Source organism: Peromyscus eremicus, chromosome 22 (assembly GCF_949786415.1).
Source record: "Peromyscus eremicus chromosome 22, PerEre_H2_v1, whole genome shotgun sequence".
Classification (NCBI taxonomy): domain Eukaryota; kingdom Metazoa; phylum Chordata; class Mammalia; order Rodentia; family Cricetidae; genus Peromyscus; species Peromyscus eremicus.
The window spans coordinates 25,382,869-25,403,523 of NC_081437.1; the positions used below are offsets into that span (position 1 = coordinate 25,382,869).

General features: G+C 47.6%; 2 protein-coding genes and 1 long non-coding RNA gene across 5 annotated transcripts in view; 1 reads left to right on the forward strand and 2 right to left on the reverse strand.

Annotated features, from left to right (window-relative positions):
* Positions 1-786: 786 nt before the first annotated feature.
* Positions 787-13,514, reverse strand: LOC131897488 (protein FAM228A-like). The gene is made up of 7 exons (XM_059248405.1): positions 13,405-13,514; positions 10,923-10,991; positions 9,001-9,189; positions 7,533-7,620; positions 7,263-7,422; positions 4,383-4,521; positions 787-1,042 (listed from the first exon to the last, which is right to left on the reverse strand). Exons 1-7 carry the CDS (start codon positions 13,495-13,497, stop codon positions 872-874), a joined length of 909 nt encoding a protein of 302 aa, XP_059104388.1. The 5' UTR covers positions 13,498-13,514; the 3' UTR covers positions 787-871.
* Positions 13,515-13,970: 456 nt separating this feature from the next.
* Positions 13,971-16,169, forward strand: LOC131897394 (uncharacterized). The gene is made up of 3 exons (XR_009375668.1): positions 13,971-14,489; positions 15,114-15,211; positions 16,021-16,169. It is a non-coding gene; the product is annotated as an uncharacterized LOC131897394 (long non-coding RNA).
* Positions 15,122-20,655, reverse strand: part of LOC131897392 (protein FAM228B) — a 25,921-nt gene continuing 20,387 nt past the window's right edge. For 2 of the 3 annotated variants that reach the window (XM_059248293.1, XM_059248291.1), the window contains one exon: positions 18,517-19,306. In XM_059248293.1, coding sequence (XP_059104276.1) covers positions 19,051-19,306 — 256 coding nt within the window. In that variant the 3' untranslated portion in view covers positions 18,517-19,050. Of the gene's footprint in view, positions 15,287-18,516; positions 19,307-20,655 lie in introns of those variants that run through there. The other variant, XM_059248292.1, reaches the window with a different exon arrangement.

Sequence of the window (20,655 nt, forward strand, 5' to 3'; positions counted from 1 at the left end):
AGAGTGGCCGCCGACTGACAGCCCATGCGTGGAGCGTGACACTCCGTGGCAATCCCGCAGCTTTAAAGCTGCTCAACAACCATACTCTTTCCCGGGGCTGTGGGGACCTCAATGCTCACTGAAGCGTGGCCACCATCATGTCCCTGTCCCTCAACAGTCCGGACACCGTGGTCAGATCTGGGACACAGGAGCCCTCGGGATCGGAGTCATGTGACTTCGGTGACCAGAGAGGGTACAGCAGCTCCAGTTGTCTTTTCTACCTAGTGACCCAGAACTGCCCCTGAGGAAGTGCGGCTGTCTTCCCCACCGAAGTGTGAGCCCAAGTTTCTGGGGGGTGAGAGGAGACTCCCCCCATCCAGGAAGCCGGGAGGCCCCATCAAACCCCTTCAGCGCCCCCTGGAGGCGGCATGCAGTGGCCGGGCATCCTACGGGATCCTGGATCCTCATTTGACCCCCACTACTCCCCTGCCTGATTATCTGTGAGGACGGAGCACCCTGGGGTGTGAGCAGGACCGAACTTGAATGAAGCCCCGGGCCAGGGCTTGATAAAGCCGTCTTGCGGCTAGTGTTTCAGGGAAACGGAAACACCACACACACACACTTCCTAGTTCACAGCCGGAGCTTGAAAAAAACTGACTGCTGTTACTCAGAGAGTTCTTGCACCCGCTTCCTACCTAGAGAAACGCTGCGTTCTGGGTGTGGGGTGTGTGTGTGTGTGTGTGTGTGTGTGTGTGTGTGTGTGTGTGCGCGTGCGTGCGTGTGTGTGTGTGTGTGTGTGTGTGTGTGCAGTGGGAGGGCCAGCACCTGTGTGTGTGTGTGTGTGTGTGTGTGTGTGTGTGTGTGTGTGTGTGCAGTGGGAGGGCCGGCAGCTCTAGGACCACTGCAGGCCGGACCTGGCTGCCCCCTGCAGGGAGGCCAGATGCTTGCCCAGGAGCTCCGCCGTCATCACGCGTCTGCCCACGGCCGGGGGCGCCTGCGCCTGCCGGTGGCGGCTGTCTGCGGCCGCCCAGGAGCGCGGTCTCGGGGGTTGGGTCCCTGAAACCTGTTCACAGGAGAAAAGGACTGTCTAAGGACCCCCCACAGGCCTGACCCCCGGCCGAGCCCTCTAGCCTTGCAGACAGGCTCCCAGCCAATCCGTTTGCCCCCCTTCCCCCGATGGCGGCTGCGGTTCTCGGAGGAGCCTCCGTGGCTTCAACTCCACCCGCCTTTATGGTATGGCAGAGCGGACTGGCTGTCCCCAGAGCACTCCCCTCCACTGTCAGCCCCTCCAGGGGCTGCTCTCCTCAGCACACTGGCACCCAACAATTAGGGACAGCCATGTGACTGGGTCCCCCTAGCCCCGAAAACCTAAGAGGAAGGGACGCTGCCGCCTTTAGTCCGGTCCCACATAGACAATGTTAGCAGGTTAGGACGGTGGGGACACTGGAAGTTCTGTTCTGTGTTTATTGAGACGGGGTCCGTTTAGACTTCGCCCTGCAAGCATTTCTCACATCACTCAAGCGCTTCCACAAAATGAACTGCAGAAGCACACCAAGCGGGTAAGACGTGAGCCCTGTGGAGACTCAGACCCCAGTCACTTCTGATTCTGTCACCGAGGTCCGTGTCCTCCACGTACCAGCTGTGTTAGTGGTGTCTGTCAACCTGTGTGTACTTTTCAATGATGGGGATTAAGCCCAAGATTTTGTGCAAGCACTGAGATACACCTCCAATCTGATAGAAAATCTATTTTTTTCAGCTGAGCAGTGGTGATGCACGCCTTTAATCCCAGCACTTGAGAGGCAGAGGCGGGCGGATCTCTGTGAGTTTGAGGCCAGCCTGGTCTACAGAGGGAGTTCCAGGACAGCCAGGGCTACACAGAGAGACTCTGTCTTGAAAAGCCCCCCCCCCCCCGCAAAAAAAAAAAAAAGTTAGCGGAAAATGTGGGAATGGAGGGTAGGTTTAGGGGAAGGCTGGGGGGTGGGAATAGGGGAGAGATCTGTGATTGGTATGTAAAGTGAATAGAAAATTTCTTAATAATAAAAATAATTAATTAAAAAAGTTAGCAGGAATGAGTTCCTTGGAAGCCAGGTGCTAAAAGATAACAAAGACCCCAAGGTCCTGAAGGGGGACAGTCTGCTGACCTGCTACCACACCCACTAAAGTACTTGAACAGAAAAGAAACTATTGCCTTGAAAACACTCTTCCCAGTTTTTAATCTTATGGTAACAGCAGGGGACCTCCCCTACCACGACAGTAGAATCCACATTCGGACCTAAAACAAGTGACTGTATCAAACTAAAAAGCTTCTGTACAGCAAAGTAGAGAGGGGCGAGTGAAGAGAGACGGGACAGACAGACAGGAGGATGTGTGTAAGCAAGCTTCCATCCCAGCAGGCATGTCCGTCCCACCTGTGGCTTGAGAACCACAGGGAACCAGGCCCAGGGCAAAGATTATAAACTAATGTTGGCCCAGCACAAAAATAATTATAAACTAACGTCAACATCTGCTCTTCATATGTAACTCAATAGCACAGTGGTTGAGTATGAGCTCTGTAGGTGACCATGTCCTGTCTTAATATCAAAAGGTTAGATCCGCCTGGAGGGAGAATTTGCTCCTAAAGAGACTGAGAACATCACAGCTGAGTAGGAACTGGGTCATCCGATTGAGTGCTGGGACTAGGAGATTTGAGTGCCCAGCCCTAAAAAGGCCATCATTCTCAATAACCCTGAAACTACCACCAAGGCTCAGGGGACACTGAGGAAGAGGGGGTAGAAAGAATATATGAGTTGGACATAGTGGTGCAGCCTCAGGAGGCAGAGGCAGGCGGATCTCCGTGAGTTCGAGGCCAGCCTGGTCTACAGAGTTCCAGGACAGCCAGAACTACATAGTGAGTATATATATATAATATTTATATTTATATTTATATATAATGTATGTGTGTGTGTGTGTGTGTCTGACTGATAACTGGGGGGAGTGCTGTGAACTTGGCACGGCTGTTCCCCTCATGAGCTCACAGCAGCTGTGGTACTTAGTCAATCCGGCCAGAATTCTGGCATAAATGGGGTTGGGGTGATCCCCAGATCCACCGAGGAGCTCTTGGCAGTTTAGAAGTGCTCAGGGAGGGAGACTCTTTTTCTTCGTTTAATGTGTTGCCAGTGGGAGGTTCCCTACACAGTATGGACGGGCCCCCAACCGTCCACACGTGGGTCGCACTAATCGTACCTAGTGGGTTATCAAGAAGGAGGAGGAAGAGGGGACCTTGAGGACAGGACATGAATTTGGGAAGGGGCTGTTTTGAGAGTCATCTGGGGAAGTTGGGAGAAACGGGGGTAGATACGATGTTTCACTGTATACATGTGTGAAATTCTCAGGAATGAAGACAATTAATACAACAACTTCTGAGTTTTCAAGCTGGAGAGACCCCTTGGGCTCTCGGCATGTGGTAGAGGTAAGGGGGCGCCCACATGCTATGTGCCACGGTCTCGGGGGCTCTAAGCTCTGTGACTAAGCCTCAAATGGAGAGGGGACAAAGAGGCCAGGAGCTCTGCAATCCTTAGCCCTGCATGCAAAAATCTGTGCTGGGAAAATTCCCTTTAAAATATGTAAAAGCTCATTGTGTCTGCCGTCTCTTTTTCTTACATTTCATTTTTAAATTTCCTATTATAACTGAATTAAGAACATTTTTTTGTTGTTGCTGGTGGTGGTAGTATTTTGAGACAGGGTCTTTCTGTGTGACCAGGCTGGCCTGAAATTCTTTTTAATGTTTAAAAGTGTTATTAAGTGTGTATGGGTGTTTTGCCTGCATGCATGTCTGTGCACCACACACATGCAGTACCCACGGAGGCCGGAAGAGGGCATCGGATCCCCTGGAACAGGAAGGTTGTTAGTCCCTGTGTGGGCACTGGGAATTGAACCTGGGTCCGCGTGAAGAGCAGCCAGTGCTCCTAATAGCTGATCCATCTCTCCAGCCCCTCCCTGGTCTAGAATTTTCTACCCTCCCACCTCACCTCCCAAGGGCTAGGATTGCAAGTGTGCAGCACCAAAGAACAAAATGTGTGATCTGGTTTCAATCTGGTTTCAGTGACTAGGAAATGGTAGAAAACTGTCAGAGGGTGGAAGGGTCAGGAAAGAGGGGGGCGGAAGTTGGCGGTGAACCGGTTCTGGCCAGTCTTCTGGGCCCGCCCTCACCTTGTAAAGACAGGTCTGCACTTGTATTCGGGACCCACAGACACTGTGGTTCCGAGTCCCTTCCCTGCTCAGCGCTCATCAGGGCAGAGGAACTGAGCACCAGACCCCCAACCATCTCACTGAGGCTCCCTGCTGTGGGGAAGGGCTCTCGCGCTGGGGCTGGCTGTACGGTGTCGTGGGTATCCACCCAGCCCCACTCCCAGACCTCCACTTACCAGACACTTCTCAATCTCTTTGTTCTCCGGCCTGAGCTTAGAGGAACGGAACTGCCTTTCAAAGGCAAGCTGGCTTAGGTTGGGGGTCTCTTCTTCCTGAGGCAGATATGACTTTGATTTACAGACAGGCTTTTCAAAACTGAGAAGAAAAGAGGGGCGGAAAAAAAAATCTCAACTCAACACAAACAATTCTACCATTCAAAAGTCATTGAATGAACTCGATATTCGTTTTGTGAAAAGAAAGGGCTGGCCAGACATCACTGGTGCCTGTCCCTCTGCTCGGGTTGGGATAATGTCCCCTAAAGGTTCATAAGGGAAGGCTTGGGCCCCAAGGGTGGTGGTTTGGGGAGTGCCATGGACCTTTAAAGGGTGAAGTGAGAGGTCTGGAGGTGAAAGGGACTCTGGGACCCTGGTCTCTCCCTGCTTCCTGAGCAGTCTAACTCTACAGAAACGCCTGCCGTGGTATTGCTCCCCTATCAGAGGCCCAAAGCAACCGAGGCTACTACTTGATTGCAAACTTCGTCCCCCAAAACTAGGAGCTAAACAAACCTTTCCTAAGCCAAGTGCCTCAGGTGAAGCTGGCTACCAGGGCTATCAGGTGAGCCCGGGACCTTTCTGCAGCTGTGGCTGAGGGAGTCTCTCAATCCTCCGACCTGGGATTGGAACAGGAGGGCGGCCGGGAGGTATATAAGGTATATAAGGCGTGAAAACCAGGAACTAGGCTGGTTAAGCTTTCAAGCTTTTGAGAAGCAGCTCAGCTGAGATCTATTTGGATGAGGACTCAGAGGCTTCCAGTCTGAGGAAACAGGATCAGCTGAGAAGTTGGCCAGGTGAGGTGGCTGTGGCTGTTCTGCTTCTCTGATCATCCAGCATTCACCCCCAATACCTGGCTCTGAGTTTGTTTATTAATAAGACTCTTTAAGATTCATGCTACATCTCTATTTTGGTCTATTGATTTGGTACAATTTTTAAATCAATTTGATACCTAATAGAGTAGTTTTCCTATAAAATTTAGAATTAGCTCCATTTCTATATAGACATGAACACACACACACACACACACACACACACACACTTCAAACAAATATCTGTAATTTTATTCAGATTGAACTGACTATGTTTGAGAACTTTTCATGTTTACAGTTTTGAGTGTTCTGATCCATGGACATGGTATATCTTCCCACTAATTTGGTACTTGTTTGTTTCTCTGTGAAGTCCTGACTGTCCCGAACTCACTCCATAGACCAGGCTGGCCTCGAACTCACAGAGATTCCCCTGTCTCTGCTTCCCAAGTGCTGGGATTAAAGGTGTGTGCCACCACCACCCGGCTAATTTGGTTATTTTATTCCTCTTTAAGTAGTTCTCAATTAGGACTGATTTTGCCCTCAGAGTAGTATTTGGAAATAATTCTCATCAACAGGGAAGTGAGGCCGTATGGATAGAGGGCAGGGATATTGCTGAAAAACCTATAATGAAGTTCCTCAATACAAAGAATTTTCTGGTCCCAAATACCAGTAAGTAGCATGTATGAGAAATCATGTTACTATTACACATAATTTCATTTTCTGGCTAGATATAGACAATACAAATGATTTGTGTATTGACTTTGAATTTGGTAATCTTTAGTCTAAACTTTATTACTTTTCAATATCTTAATTAATTCTTTGAGAACTTCATACATGTATACAGTGTACTTTGGTCACAGTCATCCCTCATTCCTCCCCTAACTCCTCCCAGATTCATTCCCCATCTCTCATCCCTCATCTCCTCCCAACTTCATGTCCTCTTTGTTTTTAAATAATCAAGTCTAATGTGTGCTGTCCATATACTCATGAGGGTGGGGGGCCGTCCACTGCAGAAAGGTCAACCTACCCCGGGGTCACACCATCAAGAAAAAATTATTCCCCTTCTCCTAAAAGGCATCAACTGTCAATATCCTCTTAGCCAGGGGTGGGGGCTCCTGAGCCTCTCACTGCAATTTTTCAATTTTAATATTTATTTATATTTCAGGGTAGTCAGGGCTGCACAGAGAAACCCTGTCTCAAAAAACAAAACAAAACCAACATGTATAGCCTCATATTATCTGTTAAAAATGAAGGGTTTCTTTCTTTCTTTTTTTTTTTTTTTTTTTTCGAGACAGGGTTTCTCTGTGTAGCTTTGCGCCTTTCCTGGGACTCACTTGGTAGCCCAGGCTGGCCTCGAACTCGCAGAGATCCGCCTGCCTCTGCCTCCCGAGTGCTGGGATTAAAGGCGTGCGCCACCACCGCCCGGCGAAGGGTTTATTTCTTGTTTTCCATTTCTTTTACCTTTTATTTCTCTCCTTCTCTTATTAATTGAGGTCTCTGTCACAAATCTGAAGTGAGTTTCTTTGTCTGATTCATAGACTCAAAGGAAAAGCTTCTAGTGTTTTCTAGAACTCTGCTACAAATTAAGTAAGCTAATTTCTATTTCTCTACACTATGAGCTAATTTGGGGGAGTGTGACTAGATCTTTCATTTTAATACTACATTTATTGAAATGATTATGACTTTGTTCCTACTTTGTTCTGTTAACATGAAAGGTCACACTAGCTTTCAAAAACTACTTTGGTATAAACACTTAAAAATATACTGAATCTTGGGAGGCAGAGGCAGGAGGATCTCTGAGTTCGAGGCCAGCCTAGTCTACAGAGCAAGTTCCAGGACAGCCAGGGCTGTTACACAGAGAAACACTGTCTCGAAAAAATTAATTTTATATATATATACCACCCAAGTTCAGTAACCACACCGTTACCACACCCTTCCCTCCTATTTGCTTCTTCTTTTTTTTTTTTTTTTTCTCTCTCTTTTCTGGAAGATTCCCTAGAGCTCATGCTAGCTGACTTATCTGGTTACTCTGTACCTGTAGGTGCTGGGCTTGTTCCAAGCAGTCCGGGGAGGGGCTCTCTGCCTCTCTTTGGGAACGATGCCATGGGAAGCGTGCATGAACTGGGGTGATCTGCCGAAGTGGGGTGCCTTCCTGGTTTCTTTAGTGTGTTCTTTCTGTGTGTCGTTCTGTTTCCCTACAGGAAGACACAAGAGCAAAATCCAACTCTTTAAAAACAACTCCCGCACTCCAAGGGGGTGGGGAGAGGGGACACTCAGCTGTGTCTACCGAGCAGCCCCTGGTCACCTGCGCTCTGTTGGTAGCTGGTCCCCTTTATTTCTCGGAGCTCTTGCTGTCTTCGAAACAGACACTCACATGGTGGAGAGGCTTTGGTCTGCAGGAGAAAATGAGTCTTTGAGGGCCCCCGCCGCAGTTCACAGTGAGCTGTTCAAATCCGGCCCTAAGTACCCCAGTGAGGCCTTACTCCACCAAAGCCAAGATCAAGACCCAGAGTGCCGTCAGCCCACGTCAGCCCACGTGCCGAGGGAGAACCTGCCTCCCACGGGGCTGTTTCACTGAACTGTAAATGCTGAAGGCAGGAAGGAGGGAAGCCTGGCCACATGGAAGGGACAGCTTCTGCTTGTAGCTTTACTAAACCATTCATTCCATCCGTCAATAATATTTGCTCAGCCGTTCCATGCTACACCAAGGCCAAGTCCGTCCTCATGGGTTTCTGAGTCTAGAACGGACAAACCACCCAAGTGACAATGTGGTTATGAGAGACACCAGCTCATGCCTGTAGGAGCACAGACACTATTCCTCACCAGTCCTGGGAGGAAAAGTCCGCCCTTGGGACACTCCTACTGCTCTTAAAATGGTGAGAGGATCGGGGTTAAGGATCATAAGCCTGTGTCAGGGTGTGGGAGGGACTGAGGCCATTAAAGAGGAAATTCCTCTCTAACCATAAGCCTTAGGAAGAGGGTCTCTTCGGCTGTTCTCTACTTCTACAATCCTGTAAGATCACACTCTTGGATTTCAACACATTTCGATTACATCTTAAGTTCCTGCTCTTGAGACATTTAGGAATTCATATTTAATGCACACTTTCTGAAATTCTCTTCATAAATATACTTGATGGTGCCCAGTGTTTCTAATGTTCTACCTAAACTCTTCTGTATCTCTAGTAAATACTTGGGGTTGAGAGACCCAGCAAACCAAACGGCGAAGATCCTATAGGACATGTAACTCCAGGAGGCTTAAATCTGGTGCAGCTATAAATAATGAGGACATAAATTCCTGAAGAGGTTCCTGACCTCCAAGGGAAAAACATCCTCAAAATAAGACACTGAAATGGTGTTTGTAAAGACACAACAAAGAGAACCGTCTGTCCCTAAGCTTAACGGCTCCAGGCTGCACCACGGTAACAGTCCCCTTCTCCCTCGCCCACTGCCTACTGCAGAGACTAGAATGTCTCAGGTTCTCCTTCCCGGCCCTGCTCAGAACTAGGACTTGCCATTTGAGGCAGTCCCGGTAAAGAGAGCTGAAAGGTCGCCTAGGGGATGCTGGCGACTCCGCTTCCTGATCAAAGGGAAGGGGTACCCAGAGTCCCCGGCACCATCCCTCCCTCCTTCTACCTCGATGCCCACCACACCCAACACCCGGAGCTGTGAGCAGCAGCGGGCGGACATGAGCATGACAGGATGACCCGGACACATCGGGACAGCAGAAAAAAATGACATCATAGCTTTGGAAAAGAAATGATAAAACTCAGTACCGGTTTATCTGTGTGCTTTGCACAGTATTCAAATTTCACTTCACTTTTTCCAGGTCTTCTATGTGAAATTACTTTTTCTATAACTCTCTGTTGAAGAGGCTTTGCTACATTTTCAACCCATCTTCTATGTAACATCTCTCTTCTTCTTTCCTTAAAATCAGCCTCATGCTGGAAATAAGTATCCAGTCTCTGACAAAGTAATATAAACAAGACAAATCACAACATTTTTCACTCATTATTGTTTTACTAGTGAGGAGAAACACACCCATTCCTAAGTCTTCCCGTGCATGCTTGCCCACTCCTCACACCAAATAACGAACGAAGAATAAACTTCAGAAAGAGAACGTGAGAACACGGGGCAGGAAGAAAACAAAAAAAATTCCAAATCACACCACCCCTTCGGATTAAACTGTGACCCAACTCATGAGGCCAATTAAGCCTTTCCTAACCCACCAAAGTCTTCCTTCTTTTTCTTTTTTTTTTTTTAAAGATTTATTTAAAGATTCTGTTTACAGTATTCTTTTTTTTTTTTTTTTTTGGTTTTTCGAGACAGGGTTTCTCCGTGTAGCTTTGCGCCTTTCCTGGAACTCACTTGGTAGCCCAGGCTAGCCTCGAACTCACAGAGATCCGCCTGGCTCTGCCTCCCGAGTGCTGGGATTAAAGGCGTGCGCCACCACCGCCCGGCTGTTTACAGTGTTCTATTTGCATGTATGTCTGCAGGCCAGAAGAGGGCGCCAGATCTCATTACAGATGACTGTGAGCCACCATGTGGTTGCTGGGAATTGAACTCAGGACCTCTGGAAGAAACAGTCAGTGCTCTTAACCTCTGAGCCATCTCTCCAGCCCCTTATTTCTTTTTCAAATGTTACCCAGCCATGCATTCTGTATCTAGGCTTCGCCACAGTCTCTGCCCGCATTGGAAGAGCAAAGACACTAAGCTTGCTTTGACGCTGCTCTCTGACCTATGAAATGAGGCTAACCCCAGGGCTGCTTTTGATGCTTACATGAGAATGTGGACAAGGAATTCAGTTACTGCCTAGCCCAGTGATCTCTAGCCCAGTGATCTCTTATGGTGTACTCAATAAACTATTTTGAGAGAGAGCGAATGAATGTCTATTTACTTCGTAAATTCAAATCACAATAAAAATGTCAAAGTATTGTTATATTACCAGCTTTCAGATGGAAATTAACTCCTTTAAAGCTTGTTAACCCCATAGTGATTATTAGTAACTTAATTGGTCATTACCCTTATATACTAATTAATTTCTGGGGATTTTTATATAGCCCAATACAGTATGGAAAAATAGGAAAAAGAGGCAAGTTTGGTTAGAAAAGAATTTCCATTTAGTGTAAGTCAAAGAGGCAGAGCAGTTAAAAAAAAAAACTCAGACTCTTAAGGGCAGATCTGTACAAGCTGTGGGAACTTTTAGTGATCATGTAAGGAGTGGTCATCTCAAGTCTACGCAGCTCAAAGGTGTACGTCAGAAGCATCTCGTTCTGCCTGCAAATGAGTCTCTCTGGCAGAATACCACAGCCTGAATGTAAGATGTCCCCTTGGACTCATGGGTTAGTGTTTCCTGCTGATGGGGCCACAGAGTGGTGGAAACTTCAGAAGGCAGGGCTGGCAGAAGGAAGTTTGGTCGTCCAGAGCATGCCTTGGAAGAAAATACTGAAAACAACAAGCCCTTTCACACCTCCTCATTTTGCTCTCTAAACGCCCAGAGGCGAGCAGCTCTGGCTATTGCCTGCCACTGTGCTCTGCTGGAGCACCGCCTCCAAGTGATGGAGGGACGTCACTGTGGACAGAGGCCCCTGAGTCTGCGCCAACACACACCTTTGCTCTCGTAAGCCTTTTCCCCATCATGGCGGCAGAACGTGACATCAACTCGCGCTCCTCCAGAACGCAGTATGCAGCCACTTACCTTCACAATGTAGTTTTCTCTGAATAATATTGCATACACAGCTTCATCGATGTCTTCTCTAGCTAATATCTGAAAACGGAATTGAATGGCGGGTCAGAAATTCTGAAGGGACGATCGGAACGGCCAGTCCCCGGGGTAATATTCCCGCATCCCTAGTGCAAATCTAACAGCCTGTACCTCACAACATAGTTTAACTCTTGACGACGGGAACTTTGAAATATCATTCTCCACGAACCCATAACCTAGTTTTAACAAGTGGCCACGCAATCTCATTTCAGATAAACCCCTCCTCAGTTTTCCATCATCCACCTCGACTAGTCTGAAACACATCCCTGGCATTACATCATGAAATCGTATTTTTGTTAGAGTTTCAGGAAGCTGAGGCTGGAGAGGTAGGTAGTTCAGCAGTCACGAGCGCATTCTGCTCTTACGGAGGACCGGGTTTGATTTGGCAGCACCTACGTTAGGCAGTAGGCAGTCCGGTTCCCAACTGCCTTCAACTCTACCTCCACAGGATCCAAAGCCTCTAGCCTCTCTGGGCACCTGCACTAAAGTACACACACCCACATCTGGCACATAGTTAAAAATCAAATAAAAAATAAAGTTCCAAGAAGCTTACTAATCATTTTTATATCAAACGAACTCTCTTTTTAGACATTCATCTAAGTATATTTAAGGAGCCCCTTGAAGATTTTTGCCTTTTGCTAGGTCTCTTCATACATCGAAACCTCAAGGGTCGGGGATGTGGTTCAGTTGGCAGAGTGCTTGCCCGGCAGACACAAAGTCCTCTAAGTCCTCAGTTCAAGCCCCCAACGTGGCAGGAAGTAGGTGAGGTGGTGCCTCAGGGCCAGCCTGGGTTACATGAGACCCCGTCTCAAAAAACATTTTTTTTCAGAAAATATAGAAACGTTAATGATTCATAGCAGCTCCTCTGAAATCTTCTGTTCACAAACACAAAACAGTAAACTTGCCGGGCGGTGGTGGCGCATGCCTTTAATGTCAGCACTCAGGAGGCAGAGCCAGGTGGATCTCTGTGAATCAAGGCCAGCCTGGGCTACAGAGTGAGTTCCAGGAAAGGCGCAAAGCGACACAGAGAAATCCTGTCTCGAAAATAATAATAATAATAATAGTAAGCTCACAATTCATAACTCTTATTGCCACTATGACAAAGGGGGTGAGATAAATTCATTATAAGTAGCTTTCTTTATAATGACGCAAACCACAGAATCCAATAAAACTGCAGCTGTATGAACAAATCATTCTCAGACACGGAAGGGCAAGCTCTGGCCTGGCCCATTTACCTGCCCAGGTTACCTACCCGGCAGTCAGCTGGTGCTATTCTTCACAATGGCTTTTGGCCAAATTTGAACCCAGGCACTCCCACTCACAGAATCCTCCTGCATACCTGGTCTAAGCCAAGAAGAACTGTTCTGATACTGGAAATATATGCATGATTGAGACTTAATTGGTTATAAACTCAAGGGATTTTGTGTGTCATTGAAAGATAACATCTTAAAAATAAAACTTGTAAGTACTCTGTAAGTCTTTATGTACACTCCCTCAAGTACACCCTCAAGATTGGGCCAATCTTGACAGTGAATCCACAATAGGAACTATCACTTGGCTCCAAATTATCTTGCTTCTTATGAAAAAGGAATAAGGAAGGAAGGAAGGAAGGAAGGAAGGAAGGAAGGAAGGAAGGAAGGAAGGGAGGGAGGGAGGGAGGAGGAAAAGAAGGAAGGAAGGGAGGAAGGAAGGAAGGAAGGAAGGAAGGAAGGAAGGAAAGAGGAAGGAAGGAAGGAGGAAGGAAGGAAGGAAGGAAGGAAGGAAGGAAGGAAGGAAAGGAAGGAAGGAAGGAAGGAAAGGAAGGAAGGAGGAGGGAAGGAAGGAAGGAAAGGAAGGGAGGGAGGAGGAAAAGAAGGAAGGAAGGAAGGAAGGAAGGAAGGAAGGAAGGAGGAAGGAAGGGAGGGAGGAGGAAAAGAAGGAAGAAAGGGAGGAAGGAAGGAAGGAAAGAGGAAGGAAGGAAGGAGGAAGGAAGGAAGGAAGGAAGGAAAGGAAGGAAGGAGGAGGGAAGGAAGGAAGGAAGGAAAGAAAGGAAGGAAGGAAAGGAAGGAGGAAGGAAGGAAGGAAAGGAAGGAAGGAGGAGGGAAGGAAGGAAGGAAGAAGGAAGGAAGGAAGAAGGGAGGAAGGAAGAAGGAAGGAGGAAGAAGGAGAAAGGAAGGAAGGGAGGAGGAAAAGAAGGAAGGAGGAAAAGAAGGAAGGAGATAAGGAAGGAAGAAGGAAGGAGGAAGGAAGGAAGGAAGGGGATAAGGAAGGAGGAAGGAAGAAGGAAGGGGTAAGGAAGGAAGGAGGAAGGGAGGAAGGAAGGAGAAAAGGAAGGAGGAAAAGAAGGAAGGAAGGAGGAGGGAAGGAAGAAGGAAGGAGGAAGGAAAGAGGAAAGGAAGGAAAAGGAAGGGAAAAAAAGGAAGCCGTGCTATGTTACCTCCATTAAAGACACAGACTCCGGCTCCGGCCATTCCTTGAGTCTCTCCACACTGAAATGTTCACCACCGTTGGAAGTTTTTACGGCAGCCATAAATCACAGACTCCCTGAGCAAAGAAAACTGAGTTCCTACTTAGTGTATCAATGTGGAAAAGGCAGGGCCCTGGGGACTAGGAACTCGGTTTAGATGCCGCGGCTCCTCCTTGTGTCCTAGAGAACCATCCCCCTTCCCGCGCTGTCCTGGGGACCTAGAAACAGGTGACAGCACCGTCTGCATAGCCCCCGGCGGAGGGTGACGGTCCTCAGCGGTGAGGGGCGGCCTCCTCAGGCTGCAGGCTTCCTCTTGGACGGATGCTCCTGGGCTGATGGCACCTTGAGTGGGGAAGAGTGGCCGGCCCCGGCCTCAGACCGAAGCTCCTGTGCTGGTCGCTGGTCACCTCAGGCCCGCAGGCCCCCCAGGCTGTCCCAGGGGTGGGCTGCTTGCTGCCCTGTGCAGCCGGCGCCCTGCCTGAGTCAGGTCCGGCGGGGGTGTCTCGACCCCAGGGGAAGCGCATGCGCGAAGCAAGGCCACGAGGTCTGGCCGGCCTGCGACACCAACGTCCCTGGAGAGGAAGAATGGCGTGTTCACAGCCATAGAAAACTAGAGACCACTGTCTTTGAATCTAGCCTCTCCCCTTGCCTTTTGGAGGCGTCTCTGGGCGTGCGGGGATGCCAGGGTCCCTGGTTGAAGCTTATAATGCTAGAAGTTTTATACGGTATTTAATGTGAGTCATGATAGCAAGTTGTAAACACCCGACAAATATTAAATACTGCGAAAATATGCACTATAACAGTATGTGAACCCTTTCATATTGCGTTGGAAAGCTCTCTGTGTACCCAGTCTGGTCCGGAACGTGGGATCCTCCTGCATCAGCCTCCGGAGGGAAGGATTACAGGCATGCACCACAACCTGCTTGAGGCTTTCTCTGAGGACTTGTGATCCCATCTAAGGGCAGGGAAAGAAAAGGAGTCCGCTCTCTACCATCTGGAAGGGCAACTTTGGGAAACATCTAGGAACTGCTTCCGCAATTGTGGTTGATTGAAAAGTAGGTATGGCATAGATGAAGACAGACTTGAAGTTTTCATTGTTGAAATTGGATGAGCAGGTCTCTTATACAATTATTTCTATTTGTATATACTTTTCTGAAATTTCCCACAATATGTTTTACAATTTGTAACTGAGTTTTCACCTGGAACCATGTGTGGATTAGAAGCAAGATACTAAGATCCTAGACACCTATAACCTTGGAATAAGGCAGATAATAAATATGGAATGAGTCAGTCCAATTACTGTCTTAAAACTCTATTTTAATGGTGTCTAGGCAGAAAGTGTAACTTAGTCACAAATCAAATGAACTGAGACAGGCTTTCGGTAAGATGGCTTTTTATTGGCCCCTGCCCAAGATACTTTTTAACTTCAGAGGAAAATACACTTTTGGGGAAATGTATATCATTTCTTTTTCTATTTTGTTTTTTGTTTTTCAAGACAGGATCCCTCTGTGTAGCCCTGGCTGTCCTGGAACTAACTCTGTAAACCAGGCTGGCCTTGAACTCACAGAGATCCACCTGCCTCTGCCTCCTGAGTTCTGGGATTAAAGGCGTGCATCACCACATCCATTTTTTCTGTTTTTGTTTGTTTCTTTTGTGTTGTTATTTTTTAATCATCACAGACACTGAATTCTAAATTAAAAGAAGTTTATTTCAGAGAAGAACAGAATGATTCCTAAATATCTTCCTTCATCCCTCTCAGAAGGATTCCAGCCAGCAGGTAACTTGGTCTAAAGCAGCCTTTTTTTGTGGGTCCTTGCACAGATCAGGAATCAGGATGTGTGGTTGTCGGAACCTTTTGAAAGTGACAACAGAAAAGAGTTGAGTGTGCCATAGGAATAAAGGGCTTACAGGACCAGGAAGTTCCTTGGCTATGGGAGCTGAGCCCCTGAAACCACTCTGGCCAGAGTTAAGGCCTCTCACAGAATCTAGACATCAGTCCTTTGACACGCATTCTCTGATTATCTCATAACTTCAAATCACATATCAGATGACTCAAATATGCATGTCCAACCTAGTATCTCTTCTGACCACTGGACTACATCCACCTGCCTACTTCACAGGTCATCTGGGAGGTTGAGTTAAAAGATAAATGTTGTTAAATAGAGCTGAATACTATTAAAAATACATTTGGTTTTAGTCTTGGTATCTTTTAGGGAGTAAATATTATGTCCTAAATGTGTAAAGGTGAGTCTTACAGGATTTACAAAAGGATCAAGAACGTGTGTGTGTGTGTGTGTGTGTGTGTGTGTGTGTGTGTGATCTTCCTTTAATCCTAGTACTCCAGAGGCAGTTAGAGATCTGTGAATCTGAGGCCAACCTGGTCTATACAGCAAATTCCAGGCTAGCAATAGCAACACAGTCATTATATCACTTAGTCATGTTAACGGCAGAAGTGAGAGCCTTTGTAATCAGAAGCACTTAGCATCTGAGGATACCTAGGGTGTAGAAAACTACCTTGAACAGATGTGCTTACTGCTTCCTTACTTATTCATCTGGTTGTTTTGTTTTGTTTTTATTTTTAGAAAGAAACTGCCGGAGACTGAATTTTGCACATGCTAGGTAAGTACTATCCATTGGGCTACATCCCTAGTCCCAGAACACCAGGTTCCTAGCCCTAGAAAACCAGCTTACATCCCTAGCTCCAGAACACCAGCTTACATCCCTAGCTCCAGAACACCAGCTTACATCCCTAGCCCTAGAACACCAGGTTACATCCCTAGCTCCAGAACACCAGCTTACATCTCTAGTCCCAGAACACCAGCTTACATCCCTAGCCCCAGAACACCAGCTTACATCCCTAGTCCCAGAACACCAGCTTACATCCCTAGGCCCAGAACACCAGGTTAAATCTCTAGTCCCAGAACACCAGGTTACATCCCTAGTCCCAGAACACCAGCTTACATCCCTAGTCCCAGAACACCAGGTTACATCCCTAGTCCCAGAACACCAGCTTACATCCCTAGTCCCAGAACACCATCTTACATCCCTAGTCCCAGAACACCAGGTTACATCCCTAGCTCCAGAACACCAGGTTACATCCCTAGTCCCAGAACACCAGCTTACATCCCTAGCTCCAGAACACCAGCTTACATCCCTAGCTCCAGAACACCAGCTTACATCCCTAGCTCCAGAACACCAGCTTACATCCCTAGGCCCAGAACACCAGGTTAAATCTCTAGTCCCAGAACACCAGGTTACATCCCTAGTCCCAGAACACCAGCTTACATCCCTAGTCCCAGAACACCAGGTTACATCCCTAGTCCCAGAACACCAGCTTACATCCCTAGTCCCAGAACACCATCTTACATCCCTAGTCCCAGAACACCAGCTTACATCCCTAGCCCCAGAACACCAGGTTACATCCCTAGCTCCAGAACACCAGGTTACATCCCTAGTCCCAGAACACCAGCTTACATCCCTAGCTCCAGAACACCAGCTTACATCCCTAGCTCCAGAACACCAGCTTACATCCCTAGTCCCAGAACACCAGCTTACATCCCTAGCCCCAGAACACCAGCTTACATCCCTAGCCCCAGAACACCAGCTTACATCCCTAGCTCCAGAACATGTTCAAATGAACAGCTAGACAAGGAGGAGAATAAAGCTGGGAAGGGGAAGGCTGAGTCAGAGAGACACTGCCAGCCGCCACAATGACAAACAGCATGTGAAGATGCCGGTAAGCCACGAGCCATGTGGCAAGGTATAGATTTATAGAAATGGATTAATTTAAGCTGTAAGAAAAGTTAGCAAGAAGCCTGCCACGGCCATACAGTTTGTAACCAATATAAGTCTCTGTGTTTACTTGGTCGGGTCTGAGCGGCTGTGGGACTGGCAGGTGAGAGAGATTTATCCTGACCGTGGGTCAGGCAGGAAAACTCTAGCTACACCACTCAAACTTCTGTAGTCGTGAGTAGGACCATCATCTATCCAGCCCCTCTGGACCAAAACCTCAAGAACACAGTTGACTTTGGTTTCTTGGTTTCACTCATTTCTCATATCAAACACTAATATGCTCCGAACTTGCTCACTCCTCAGGTCCCATCACCACACAGCCATCACTAGACCTCAGGTCATTCTGCTCCTGACCCAGTGCCCTGGCCTACCAGCTAGACTGCTCTGGGTTGTGTATAATTGCCTACAAAGCAGCCATGTTCTTCCTTTATCACGTGATTTTGTCAGGTGTAGTGGTGCACACCTGTAATCCTAGCAGGTGAAAGGTGGAGGCAAAAGGATGAAGAATCCAAGGCCAGCCTTAGCTATAGAAAGATCTCAAGGCCAGCCTAGGCTACATGAAACCACGAAACCCTGTCCCTAAGAAACTAGACATCCACCAATCCAAAGTCACCTAGGTGTGTCTCCCTAGTCAAAACTTGTGAATGGCTTCAGTATGAGTGGCTTCTCTTCTCCAGTCCCCTCTTGTCAACTCAGTCCCTCCCCAAGCTGCTGTATCCATCTTTCTTCCTGGACACTTCCCCTAAAACTCTTCTCTCCCTCTTTTTTTTTTTCTTTTGTTTGTTTGTTTGGTTTTGGTTTTTGGTTTTTCGAGACAGGGTTTCTCTGTGTAGTTTTGGTGCCCGTCCCGGATCTTGCTCTGTAGACCAGGCTGGCCTCGAACTCACAGAGATCCACCTGCCTCTGCTTCCCAAGTGCTGTGATTGAAGGCGTGTGCCACCACGCCCAGCCTACAGTACATGTCACCTCTTCCGAGAAGACTCTCCTGATTTCTCCATTTAAAATGGTGTCCTCATCTATTTTCTTCTCCTCACTTCATTAACTCACCTGTTGGGCATTTATTTTGATTGTTTTCTATCTTTACCATCAAAGTGTACCACCACAGGAGCAGAGACACCTGCTGCTCGCCTTCCTGGCTCCGGCTCTTTCTATACTGCCTGACTCAGAACAGGTTTTGTTAAGTGGAGGGAGCAGAGTAAGCAACCACATGGAAAAGCCACTCAACAATGGCAGGCAAAGAAGGGAAACTGCGCTGACAGGTTTGGGAAACTTCCTGAGTGGATAAAAAAAATCCTTTCGGGGTCCAGCCGCCCGGAGAAGAGACCGTCTCCATAGTATGGGACAGAGCAATGGGACAGGAAACACAAGTGTAAAAGGACCCTCTAGACCTAGAGGTCTCGTTGGACTGGGTGCCAGGCTAGGTCCGTCAAATGACACCACACTACTGTAGTTCCCTTGGGAGGTCTCTATGAAGACCTGTATCTCTAGACATTTTACCTTTGGGAGCTACACTTTCCTCCTTAGAGATTACTGCTTTTAGTATTGGCCCTTTTGAAAACTAATTCTTGATTGAATTAAAAGAGACAATTCAGAGGGCCTGGCTTGACTACAGGTAAATGGGAGAGAGTGGGTAGAGGTGGTAGAAAGATTACCCAATCAGGAGTCAAGTCAGGAGCCAAGGAAATAGGAGACACTGGGCATGTGCATTGTGCGGCGGCTCCACCGAGCTGCAAGGGCACGCGCCCTCTGAACGACACCTGTCTTGGTTTCTTCCCCACTAGAGGTGTGCTCAGCTGTCTCCTGGCTTCTAAAGAGCCCACCATATCAAGAAGTTCCCGCCTGCTTAGACCTGGGTGTCAGCAAGGGCTGCCCTGGGTATCCCAAAATGGGACTGACTGTCCCAGCTCTCACCGCGTCGTCCTGGTTAGTTCTCACCGCGTCCTGGACCTCATCCCTTTCTACCTCCTGGCAGAGGTCTGCAGAAGAATGATGACCTTCAGAACTGATCCCCTGGGAACCTGGATCCTTTCCCTCCTGGAGACACGGAGCTTCACTGTCCAGAGGGGAGAGTCCTCTGTTTCTGTAGGAAGAACCAGGAGCAAGCCTTTTAACACTTAACTCAGGAGAAAAACTTAATCTTTTCATTTAAAATCTAAGTTTATGAGATCTCTATGAACTCACATTTTTATGAAAAGAACACTATAAGAAGGAACCACATTGCTCTAGCATTATTTTTGTTGAAACTCCTGTGCTATATAATCAAACAGCTGAGTGCTGGTCCTTTGGCCTGAACGACGCCCTCAGCAATGTGCATTTGCTATCCCTGAAGAGGTCTAAATTGACCTAAAATAAGCCTGATCTAGTGCAATTGGCCCTCCACATCCTGGTCAGGGTGACTGTCTTACAGCACACTACCGTTTAGCTGTTCTTAGGCCAGACTGCGCTAAACAAGCCATGCTTCCCATGTCTGCACACTTTTACCCAGACTAGCCGAGCCTCTAAGAACAGGGATGGAGCACACCTAAATGTGTCTGTCTTTCCCAGAGTCTGTTTTCTGTGCTCATGCTGCCCCCGCCTGTAGTTACCTAAACTGCTTTAATACTAGGTAGCACACTAAACCTAGGTTTACATGAATTCTGCTTAAGACTTGAAGTCATACACAGGGCTGGTAAAGGGTAGAGTCAGCAACCAGGAAGCAAGGGGGAGAATGGAGCTGTCCGTACTTACTCACTGCTCCATAGGTAACCTCATTTTACACATTAAGATGAACTTCAGCGGGGGTTGGGGGAAGACATACCTTAATCCCAGCACTCGGGAGGCAGAGGCAGGTGGATCTCTGAGTTCCAGGCCAGCCTGGTCTACAAGGAGAGTTCCAGGTCAGCCAGGGCTACACAGAGAAACTCTGTCTCAAAAAATCAACAACAACAAAAAGGATAAACTTGAACAAGTCATTTTGGGGCTGCTGGCATCAGTCCAGCTTGGGGGAAGATAGTAATTTTATAAGTCTCCCCAAAATGACACACCACCTGCCTCTCCACACCTGTTGTCATCGCTGGGTTACTTCTCTCATTCACAGAAGCCAGTCTTCCTCCCTTCCCAGAGGGAGCTGGAAGATTTAAGCCTCTAGTCTAAAACAGAAGTTCCCAGGTACCCAACAATGCAATATCCTTATCTGAGTCATACTCTGAAAGGTTTATGAGAACAAATCCCTTTCTTTGTCCCATTGATAGAAATTATAATTAAGATGTTGATTATTGAGTCGCTAGGATGGCTCGGTAGGTAAGAACACTTGTTGTCAAGTCTGATGACTTGGGTTTGATCCATGGGACCTTTATGGTGGGAAAAGAGAACTAACTTGGGCAAGTTGTCCTTTGACCTCTACCTCTATGCTGTGGCACACACTCTCTCCCTCTCTCTCTCTCTCCCTCC